The following is an 11,789-nucleotide window of genomic DNA, read 5'->3' as shown; positions in this document are numbered from 1 at the left end:
AAGGAAAAGGAAAAGGAAAAGGAAAAGGAAAGAAGTAAGGAAGTGAAGGAAGGAAAGAAGCGAACTGAGGGAGGGAGGGGCCAATTCCTTCGACCGCCCCGGGGCGAGAGGCGGGAGAGAGGGAGGCGGGCTCCCTTTCCCCTTCCGGCGGGAGGCCGAGCGGTGCGCGATGGCGAGCGGGGTAAGGAGGCTTGCGCGGGTCTGCGTTCCGTGGTGGGAATGTCGCCCGGGGTCCCGCGGGGGTTCCCGCGCAGGGCAGGATGAGGCAGGCGAGCCCTGCCCTGCCCTCCCTGCCGGTGCCCGGCCGTGCCGGGGGGCTGCCCTCGGCCGGGGGTGCGGGCCCTGCCCGCTCTGTCCGCCCTGCCCGCCCTGGCGCTGCCGCCAGCGGGAGCCGGGACACTGGGGGTGTCCCGGTGTCTCCGCGCTCCCGCCCCCGCCTGTTTTGTGGATGTGAGGGTCGCGGCGATGGAAGGACAAGCAGAGGACCTTGAGCTTGGCGCGGTTTCTTGTGGGCTTTGGGCAGATGTGACCGACTTGTGTCGAAGGAGGGGGTGCTTGCTCAGAAAGCCATTGCCTGGCAGGTTCGCTGCATTGCTCTGCGAACAGCGCGGTAGTCCAGACCTACTGCTAATCCTGCGCCTAATTCCTGCAGCTGCCCTAGGCCTGAGCGGGATGGGTGGCCTCGCTTGGCCGGACGCTCCCGGTGGTTTCGGAGCAGATAGGGCAGCTCCGTTTCGTCTCGAGTGAGAGCTGATCCTGTGTGTAGCTACAGGCAACTCAACAGCTGTGCTCCTGGACTACTGTGTTAATAGGGAAGATGAAGAACTGCTAAAAGTTGATGGTTTGGGTTTTTTTTCCAGTTGTTGGCTTCAAGATTTTCAGCAAAGCAAAAGCAGAGAGATTTGAATAATGAGAGGGCAGAAGATGGGGCTTTCCTGATATCCACTCTGAATAGTCCAGGGGCCTTTGTGGCTGTGTGAACTGACTGCAGTTTCAAAAGCCAACTTCTTTAAAAGTTTCTGAACCAGAAGTTACTGTTTGAAAATGTGCTTCCAGATGTGTACTCTTGGTTTTAGGAGGATCAGAATTTATCCCGTAAGGAGACACTTTTCCCTCCCCTCTTTAATTTCGCGTTTAACTAAGCTTGTGGAAATAACAGTTTTAGGAATGTGCAGTCTCCTGTGCAAGAACAAATGATGACTTAATGAGGGGAAGATGAGGGATGGATTGAAAACCAGTAAATGATTTACCGAATGATGGCTCCTCTTGCACTTTGTGCTTTGAATTTAGATTTTCTGGCAAAATCTTTGGTAGATTTAGAGATTATGACCGATTGCTCACACTGTGATTCCACAGTTGGTTACTTTGGCACAGTCTGTGCATTTTTGTAATATTTACCCTGGTAATAAAAAGCAGGAGAAGGAGATTTCATGTTTCTAGGTTAAGGGTGTTTGTGTCTAATCTAGACCCTGCTGGCTGTAGGAATGGATACCTGTTTTCTGTTACAAAGCTTTTAGGGCCTGCAGTATTTATTTTACCAAGTTTAAGCCGAGGTAAACATCTGCAATTCTGCTGTTACAGGTACACTGAGGATTTTAACTGGTTCTGGCAGAGTCTCATATTGTTTGTTGTACGACAAAAGTACAACAGAAAGTCATAGACTAGCCATTATTTTCTCCTGATCACAGGTGCTGAATCAGACCTGCCAAGTGCAACAGGTGGTCTTGGCACTGTTATTTCTTCCAGACAGTGAAATTTCAAAATGGCTGGGTGACTGTATATTTGGTCTTGGGAATTTGCATTAATCCCCTTTCTGTGATTCCTTGGGAACACCACAGCTATTTTGAATGCACAAAATGTAATTTTCTTCTATTGGTTTATAGAGCATGTTATGAAATGCTTCATATTTTCAATAGCCATGGCCTAGACCTTGTTTAACTGGAAGAAAATCAGTGCAAGTCTCTGCTGTAACTGAATTATTCCAAAATACGTGCACACCATTCTGGAGTAGATTGCATTCCAAAGCAGTCTAGTCTGTGACAGCATTCCTTGTCAGGTTTTATGTAGATAAGGTCTTGAATTTGATTTCACAACTCATCTGTGTGTCATTTAAGAAGCTATACAATACCATATTTGCTGAAAGATGTTCCTGTCAGAAAGCAAAATTCAGAGTATTTGATACACTGCCCACTTCATCCTGAAGGACAGACCCGGAGTCATCTTCGTAAAACCGACCTCTAAGGGGACTCCAGGTGCTTATCCTTTTAGCTCCTGAATCTGTAATGCCTGCTGATTTTCTCAGTCAGTTGTGCATATGTACATGTCAACAGAGTTTACAAATCCAGAAGCTCTGCTCTTTCATCCAGGCTCTGCACCGTTGGGCTTCAGAATCTTCCTGAGATGTTTGGTATGGTTGCAGAGCAGGATTTGTCACAGCAGGTGCCAAGAGCAGCAGATGAAGACTTGCTAACAGTAAATCCATGCAGAGTTGTTGGTGCACAGTAACTTGCTCACAGGAGCCTTATAGCAAAGTTTCTCTGGTCCCTACGGATTATTGCAGGGCTCTGCTGCATGCACACACATCTCCTTGCCAAAATCCTACTTGGAAACCATAAGAAATTCACTCTTGATGTGTGTCTTGGACCATTATGTGTCCTCTAGTTTCCTTTATGAACTTTCTTAACTTCGAACACTCTGTGCTTAAGGAACAGACATGAAATGAATGCCAGTCTCTTACTTTAAATCAACATTTTTATTATGCATTATTACATTTATTATGCATTATATATTTATTATGCATAATCTTTGCATTCCTACTGCTCACTTCACTGCAGTATTTGAGTGTCTCCTAAGCACTCCTGGGCTTATTATATTTTTTGTTCAGTAAGAGAATGACATCCAAATTTCAGATCTTGGTTTGCTCATTATTATTTAGCTTCCTGAAAGCAAATGTGGAGCAATTAAACCTTTGTGCTGAAATTATGAATTTCAGATCTGGGACTCTTTCCAAAAGTCAGTAGTGTCTCTCTCATTTTCTCACTTGGCTGAACAAGAATTATTTTAAATGAACCATACAACAGATGTCCTATTTTTTGTTGTTGTTTTTGTCTTTTAGGTTATTAAATGCAAGGCTGCTGTTGCCTGGGGGGCAGGTAAACCTCTCTCTATTGAGGAGGTGGAAGTTGCTCCACCAAAAGCTCATGAAGTTCGTATCAAGGTATCATTTGTTAGCTATATGTATTGTATTTTGGGAGACTAAGTATTAAAGCTGAACAATTTGTTTGCCAGCAGAAGAAATGTTGGATAGCATTAGTTAATTAGTATCTCAGCTGGCCTTACAAATAAGAAAATTATAGTATTTAGATCTTCTGTTTGTGAAAAACACTTTTAATTTCTGCTGGTCTCACTTCACAGTCTGGTCTAAAGATAATGGGTAACCTTGGGGATCAATTCCAGTTGTTACAGACCACACTCCCACAAACATCTGAACTGGGAACATCTTTGATCTTGTTTGAAGGGCGGCAGCTTGTGAGTTGTTACAGCTGTGTAACGTGCTGGATTTTACTTCAGTCAGGCCATAAGTTATGGCTGCTGAGCTGTGATTAGTCTCTTGGATTCCCAATACCCAAGTCTATGATTTCATCAGGATTTTCCAGTAGCCTATATCTGCCAAAAAGTATACATTAAGAGGAAACTTATTTCTGTGGAAAGGGTCTCTGCATGGTGCTTAAGACCATGGATTTATTTATTTTATTTAAAGTGGATTAATGCAGTACTAAGAGTTCTGTGTGGTCTCCCTGGTAATTTTACCTTTAAGAGACTAACTTAATTCAAATCTGAGATGCTAACCTACTTTGAGATGACATGGAGTACTGAGTTAAGAAACCACTTGTCATCTTTTACCCCTTTCAATGTCAGAATTTAATTGATGGAAATTATAAAAATGTACTCTCATGTCTTCTTAAAAGTAAGAAAAAGTGCCTTGCCAAGAGTTGAAGGTATGTTGGCCATATTACCAGTGCTGCCAGAACTGGTAAATTTGACTTGGCTGTTGTTCTGAATTTCTGACCAAGTGGAATTACTTAGATCTGTGCTACTGTTCTGTTCTTCAAGATTATAAATTTCTTCACAGATAGTTGCCACTGCTGTCTGTCACACTGATGCCTATACTCTGAGTGGTGCTGATCCCGAAGGATGTTTCCCTGTCATCTTGGGACATGAAGGAGCAGGAATTGTAGAGAGTGTTGGAGAAGGAGTAACAAAAGTAAAGAAGGGTAAGAAAATATCGTACAAGTTTTCTGCCTTTCTTAAAAGTGTTACTTTATTTCAAGGCCAACTGTCAAATTGGGCCACTGAAATGCTGTATTGCAGGAGTTAATGTTTTATTCTGCAGTGTATGCCTGTGTGGATTCCTTTGTCTGTGAGATACAACACTAATCTATTCAATGTGCTCTTGGTTTAATGCTTGAAAGAGCCCAGCATATCAATTTCTTGCTCAAAATCATATCAATATGTAGTTAGAAGGCTGTTTTGGTTTTTTTTTTTTTCAAATGATAGTTCTTACCTGTTGGTTTAATAAAAGGCTTAAAGTGTTTATTCATGTTTTTCACGTTGATTTGGGGTTGTTTTGATTTATCGTAACATTTCTATTTGTTCTGGAATGATGAATTTCTGATAGGCTGTCTGCTCAGACATGATTGAAGTGGTTTATCTAACAGTCTGTAAATGATATCATTGTGTACTGTAAACAGTTTTTAATACACAAAGGTTTTAAGTGAATAGAAAGTCACATAAAAACATAATGACCATCAAGTAACTTCATTTTTTTCAGAATGCCTTACTTGACTCAATAACTACTCACATGATATTTTTTATCAGGGGACACTGTTATCCCTCTATATATCCCCCAGTGTGGAGAGTGCAAGTTCTGTAAAAATCCTAAAACAAACCTGTGCCAGAAGATAAGGTCTGTATGGCTTTTTTTATTTTTTTGACACACAATTTGTTCAATGTATACCTGTTTTAGTTATTGATAGTAATTGACAGGAGTTTTCTTTGAAGAATAATTCTGTTGATGCATCATTTAATGACTTGGAAAGTACGTCTTTTAGGAGTCAGTTATGCACTATTTTCATTCTTCCTTAATTTTTTTTTCTTTTCTTCCCCTTACATAAATCTGTTTCTCTGTTTTCATGTATGTGAAGGTGCAAACCGCTAGCTTTTGTCCACAGTTTTGAAAACATAACTGCTGTGACTCCATATTTAATCCATATTTAAGGGAAGCTCTTCAGGGAATTTAGCTCTTGGTAGTGAACACCAAAGCTTTCAAGCGGTACAAAATTATATAGACAATGCTTTTTTCTTTAACACTTGCTTCCCAGATAATTTTCCAGCTCTTATTCTGAAGAAAAAGTCTCACAAACCCAAACAAAGGCCCTAGTGACATCACTGACAGGTGCTACTCAAGGGGAGGGTACTGAAGTAGGGGAAGATGGCAGTGTGGTACCGTGACACAAGCAGTTAGCATTGGTAGCTAACAAGGTCAGCACGTTAATAAACTCTATTTCTTCCTTCTTCCTTGGAGGAATTAACAACATGAAGTTTTAGGAGTTTAGCATCTAATTTCTGTAAACTCCTAGTTTTATTGAAATGGTTAAAATATAAAGGTGCAAGTATGCATCTGCCTCTCTGCTGCTTAGTGGATACTGTCTGGTGAGAGTATTTACTGCTTAAAACTCTGAGTGCACTTTCCTGTCTTTGCCTTAAGAATTACTCAAGGGAAAGGAGTCATGCCTGATGGCACCAGCAGATTCACCTGCAAAGGAAAGCAGATTTACCACTTCATGGGGACCAGCACCTTCTCGGAGTATACTGTGGTGGCTGATATCTCAGTAGCCAAGATAGATGCTGCAGCACCTCTGGATAAAGTGTGCCTGCTGGGTTGTGGCATCTCCACCGGCTATGGGGCTGCTGTCAACACTGCTAAGGTAAAGGCTGTGGTTGTTGTTACATAGCTTAGGGACTAGATTAGGACTGTAAACATCAGGTACCAAATCTGTGTTTCTTCTTCCTCTTCAACTGATGAAGTTGAGCTAAGAATTTTTAACTTCTCCATAGAGGCCAGATCAGGTTAAAAGAACCTCGATGCCCTTTTGAGGAAATACAGGTAGAGAATTTTGCATCCCTTTTGACACCATGTATATATAAATTACTTTTCCAATTCATCCTCCTCTTGCTGCAAGTCATTATGCTAGTTTGAAGCTCAGGGTGAGACAGAGCTGGTAGGTGAGTGTACTTGAGTCTAGGGCAGGTTATGGGAGCTAAGTCTTTGGGGACAAAGAAAAGCTTAGTACCTAAAGAGCTTTTTGGATGTAATTTCTATATAGTTTTCCTTATCTAAGTGGTAAAGTCTCATAGCCATATATATTTGCTTCCATTTTTTTCTTTTATCCCAGGCTTCTTAACCTGTCTTTCCCACTCACGTGGAAGGATGGATTTTTTTCTGCTGCTCATGACTCTGTTCTTATTCTAGGTGGAGCCTGGCTCTACATGTGCTGTCTTTGGTTTAGGAGGAGTTGGGCTGGCAGTTATTATGGGCTGTAAAATAGCAGGAGCATCCCGGATCATTGGCATCGACATTAACAAGGATAAGTACGCCAAAGCCAAGGAGTTTGGAGCTACTGAGTGCATCAGCCCTCAGGACTCCACGAAGCCCATACAGGAGGTGCTGGTTGAGATGACTGACGGTGGTGTGGACTATTCGTTTGAGTGCATCGGCAACGTTGGAGTCATGGTGAGTGCTGCCTGACAGGAGTGCCTAGAGGGAGGGACTAGGCAGCTGCCACTGGGCTGCTCAGCTAAATAGCAAAATGAGCTGCTTTTCTTCTTACAGATAACATGCCATTCGCATTACATTTTTTTTAAGTAGTAATGATAACTGCTGTGACTAAAAAGGACAACTTATGTTCAATCCTAATTATGTAATGAAAGCAGCTGCTACTTCTTGGGTTGAAAATGGCATAACTTACAAACTTTTTTCCTTAATGGGACTTCTTTGAAATCCTGAATTTTTGTATGTTGACAGTTCAAAAATTAACAAAACTCACATAAAATATATTGTACAATGAACAGTAAAATCTCAGGGACCGCTCAGTATTTCCGTCATTCCTCAAGGATTTAATTTCACCTTTGGAAATGCAGAAGTATTACTGAATGTAAGGCTGTGTTTTCAGGAATTACAACAGCATTTCCAACTGCAGTAACATGGTCTGTGATTACAGTTCATCCCAGCTCTCAGTGGGAGTTCAGAGTGACTTCTTTGGAAGCCAGATGGGATATAAAAAGTGCAAAGCGTACCTTTAACAGTATAAGGAATCTGAACCAATGGAAAATTTAATGTAATTTTCAGTGTATTTATTGTTCCTTAAATACTGGTGTGATTAATTAACTGGCGGAAGGGAAGGGCAACCTGTCAAGGCAGCACAGACATTAGCAATAAATGCTCTGCTTTGTCCTGTCTCCTCTTGAAGAGGGCTGCCTTGGAAGCCTGCCACAAAGGCTGGGGAGTCAGTGTGATTGTTGGAGTAGCTGCTGCTGGCCAGGAGATCTCCACACGGCCATTCCAGCTGGTTACTGGGCGGACATGGAAAGGGACCGCATTTGGAGGTAACTCTCTTTTGGTGTGGGGATAAAAATAATCTCCTATGGGTTAAAGCTGGGAAGAACACACCACCTCATTTTTGCTTGTGCAAGAAATGTACTACTGACAGACTATTCATAAATGATGTACTGACTTCTAAGATAAAGACTTTTAAAATCTGTTATTCTTACAGACAGGGCACAAATTAACACATTGATGATATCTCACATATTCTAAAGAGAGAATATATCTATATGCTATTCAGTATTAAAGGAGGGGTATACAGAGACTGCTTTATCACCAAGTGAAGATTTGGTTCAGTTTAGTCCAGTGAAAGGACCTAGTCTTTGAGGAGATGGCAACTTGCATCAGTATGTCTGTGTTGCTTAACCACTAAGCAAATTGTGGGGATAACATGAGAATGTGCTATAAAGATCTTTAAAATAAAAAGCAAGAAGTGCTTGATACATATTTTTAGCTATCAACCCAAAACCACATTGAGATTTTTACAGCTGCTGCTAACTTGGGGATTCAGTAATTGCTGAAGTTCATGAAAGTATTCAAATTTGGAATTATTACACTGCTCTTTGTTCAAGTAATACAAAACTTAATTGAGTTATAAAGATACAGGGGGCTGATAGAGATGCCAAGTGTATGCTTTCCTAGGTGAGGGCTGCTGTTATGTTGAATGCTGAAATAGCTGGTGAAAGATCTGTGCACTTGTATATGGCTAAGGTGTGCTTTTGCCAGACCTCTTGCATTCCTGGGGCAGGACGGACTAACATGTCACTCATCTCGGTTTCTTTTTATACTGATCACACAAATGCCTGTGTAAGAGTTGTATTTTTAATTTTCTGAGATGGATGGAAAGGGGAAAAACCAAGGCATGCTTGCTTTCTTTCAGGCTGGAAGAGCGTAGACAATGTGCCAAAACTGGTGACTGACTACATGTCCAAAAAGATCAAGGTTGATGAGTTTGTGACACACACCCTGCCTTTTGACAAAATTAACGAGGCTTTTGAGCTGATGCATTCAGGAAAGAGGTAATGTTCCTAATATTGAAAGGTGTAGAAGACGTTTCTTGATGAGACACTGTCAAAATACAGGTTCCCTGCCCACTGTCATGTTTTAAACAGCGAGGCTAAAGTGAGACATACGCCATGCACATTCATTCTGAGATAAGGACACTTTCTCTGAGCTTCCAGGCACGTGCCAAACACAGGCAGAGAGCAGAAAGTAAGCAACAGTGTATAAGGGAAATACACACCTGTGTAAAGCTGATAAAGGGGACAAGTCAGTCTCACGCTTTCAACGTCCCTAGAACATTCTTCCTCACGAAAAGAAATGTAAAGAGAATAAAGGAGGCTTCACGCTAATACATTTTTATTAGTCATTAAGCTATTAGTCTATTTTAATTAAGTAGCAGATTTCAGTATATTTTTCAAATTACTTAGGGTAGATTACCAGCACAGTCAGTCACTTGGAATGATCTTTTAATATGCTACATTGTAAATTTTTTTTTCCTCTAGTCTGAACTGGGGTAGAAGGTTAATATGATGGGTTTGTACTTCACATACAGGAGTTCCTGCCTTTATTAAGATAAATGGCAATTTGGACTGTTCATACTGCAGACCTAGGCCATAGCTGTATAAACCTTCCTAGTGAGGCCCAGCTCCATTACATATTGGAGTGACCCTATTGCTGGTTAAAAAACCTGCTGGACGTGTGATGAGTCTTGCTGCACTTAAAGCAGTGTATGGTGCAAGTACTGATCAACTGCAAAAGCAGTGCAAAGTAGGGTATTCTGATCAGAGGATATGTTTGCACTAATGCAGGCAACTACGTTTATCCATATTTAGGTTCATCTGCAGATGGATAAATAGTTACGAGCATTATCTCCAGAAACCAACATAGTCTTTGTACTTGATCTCAATCTATATTTATGTATTGTGTATGACTCTCTCAAAAATAGTAATTTTATCTGCTTAATTTCATGATTCCTATTTTTGGTAAATCAGTTAACATAACTGCATTTGTTGCAATTGCAAATGCTGCCTTTACAAAAATTTCACAAGCAGTTGCTCCCCTTTCCCTACTACAAACTTCTATGACATTGCAGTGCTTTATTCTTCCATGAGCATGTCCTAGGAAATTAATAATGAAAGTTATTTAACATTTTCCAAGGAGCCAAGAGAGAATGCTTGTACATATTACTGTTCCTGATCAGTCTTCTTGGCTAGCTACTGAAAACTGACCTGTAGTTTGAAAAAGCATCCATTTTGATAACAAGCATTACAAACCCATTTTTAACCAGGATTTTTAATAAATATTATAAGCATAAGCATAACTTCATTCTTACAAAAGACAGAAGTTAAAATGTGGCAGCAATGAAGGGGAAGGCAGAGATAGGGAGAAAATGGACTTATTGGTAACTTTTTTCTTTTTCTTTTCCATTTCAAGCATTCGAACTGTCTTAAAACTTTAGAGCCAAACATGGATGTAGTTGACCAGCACCGTGGTAGCTGCCTTTTTAAAATGGAATTTTTGATAGAGGAGGAATCAAGCAAATGAAAACTCACTGGGACTAGGAAGACTACGTATTTTAGGGTGAGCATTCTGAGTATTAAATAATAAATAATTGTTAACCACTGAATAGCATTACAGAATCAGTCTTGGCTGTGGAACTTCTATTTCTGTACTCCTTCAAATTCAATAGTGGCTAACTCAATCTGCTTAATAAAAGCTTATTTCTAAACACAGTGTTGGAATTATTGAGCATTAACAGTTTGACTACGATTGTTGTGTCTTGTTTTCCTCTAGTGATTTTACAGTGTATTGCGTATATGACAGAGGAAGAGCATTCTTCATAGTCAACAGCAAATGATGTGGGATTCACTGCACAAGGCAGTTTGCTGAGCACAGCTGGGGTGAGAAGCAGCACTGTTTTGCTGCACCTGTGCTGAAAGTGGCCAGAACTCCAGCAGTTCTCAAGCTTCTGAGGCTATTCTAGGACTACAATAGATTGCAGCATCCAGCTCAACCTTGAAGCCAACCGTAGAGCAGAGTGTGGTTGGATGTGTGACTTCAGTGTCCAGGGGTACCCATGTTCACTTGGGAGGTCCATATTTTGCCTTATTTCCCATTTGTCTCATTGGCAAGCCCCTTGTAAAGATCATAGCATAGACTACTCTAGTCGTGTCCTCCAAGACTGCAGTAGGGCAGTTTTGCCATTTCTTTAAAGTTACTGGCAAATGATGCAAACATTGCAGCCAACACTGCAAAAACAAACAGTGTGGAATTGTCACCTCCAGTGAGAAACAGGACCCATGCCACTGAAGCAGGAAATATTACTGTTAAAGCAAGAGTCTGCTCTTAACGGGTGCGGGGGAACAACAGTATAGAACATTGTGTGATGAAGGCTTCAGGGTTTTGTGGGATTTTTCTGTTCATTGGACGGTAGGAGTTAAGGCTCAATTTTGGAGTTGCAGGTTTTCTTAACTCTAGTTGAAGTGATCTGACTGGATAAATTTCTTTGTATTGAAATGTGGAAGCAGTGCCTTATAGCCAGAAAAACATAGAGGAACAGCAGAAAACAGATTGCAAAGCAGAGGCAGAAAGACCAGCCAGTTAAAGAAAAGTCAGATACATAAAAACTCAGTGTTTTTCAGTGAACCGAGGACACTGATTAAGAGAGAAGTTTCATGGTTTAAGAAGCCTGGTGAAAACAACTGCTACACAGAATGCTGAATGCAAACCATAATCTTATTAGAAGAAATTCCTCTCACCACTTACAACTACAAGACACTGTTCAACAACAGGGAAAATTACATCTTTTCCATCTGTCATTAAAAAGATATCCCTAGAGCATTCTGAAAATAGTTGAGGTAGCTGCATTTCTAACTTCATTTCAGACAGCAAAGAACAAACGTGAATGTCATAAGAATTCAATTTTGAACATCAGGAAGAAATAAAAAGTGGATTTGTACCAGGAAAGTGAGCCCTCCAACACAGCAGTGAACTGATTCTCAGTACCTTGTAGCTCCAGAAAGGCTGGCTGAACATCAGAAAATTCAGTAGGCTACTTGCTGTTAGGCTGTTCCTGCAGGAGTACTCTATAAATACAAGATGGGATCAACACAATATTAGCCCA

The 11,789-nt window shown here is 40.9% G+C and overlaps 1 protein-coding gene across 1 annotated transcript; it reads left to right on the top strand.

Annotated features, from left to right (window-relative positions):
• Window positions 1–61: 61 nt before the first annotated feature.
• LOC135412948 (alcohol dehydrogenase class-3) lies at window positions 62–10,394 on the top strand. Its single transcript, XM_064651968.1, has 9 exons — window positions 62–181; window positions 3,116–3,217; window positions 4,133–4,274; window positions 4,879–4,966; window positions 5,768–5,987; window positions 6,533–6,793; window positions 7,530–7,665; window positions 8,544–8,682; window positions 10,100–10,394. Exons 1-9 carry the CDS (start codon window positions 170–172, stop codon window positions 10,122–10,124), a joined length of 1,125 nt encoding a protein of 374 aa, XP_064508038.1. The 5' UTR covers window positions 62–169; the 3' UTR covers window positions 10,125–10,394.
• Window positions 10,395–11,789: the final 1,395 nt, after the last annotated feature.

This window comes from Pseudopipra pipra, chromosome 4, assembly GCF_036250125.1.
Source record: "Pseudopipra pipra isolate bDixPip1 chromosome 4, bDixPip1.hap1, whole genome shotgun sequence".
Classification (NCBI taxonomy): Eukaryota; Metazoa; Chordata; class Aves; order Passeriformes; family Pipridae; genus Pseudopipra; species Pseudopipra pipra.
This window is presented reverse-complemented; position numbering and strand designations above follow the sequence as displayed.

Excerpts from the sequence above, each read along its gene's own strand:
- LOC135412948 (XM_064651968.1), top strand. Across the intron at positions 6,794-7,529 it reads TCGGCAACGTTGGAGTCATG|AGGGCTGCCTTGGAAGCCTG; the intron begins GTGAGTGCTGCC and ends CTCCTCTTGAAG. Across the intron at positions 8,683-10,099 it reads CTGATGCATTCAGGAAAGAG|CATTCGAACTGTCTTAAAAC; the intron begins GTAATGTTCCTA and ends TTCCATTTCAAG.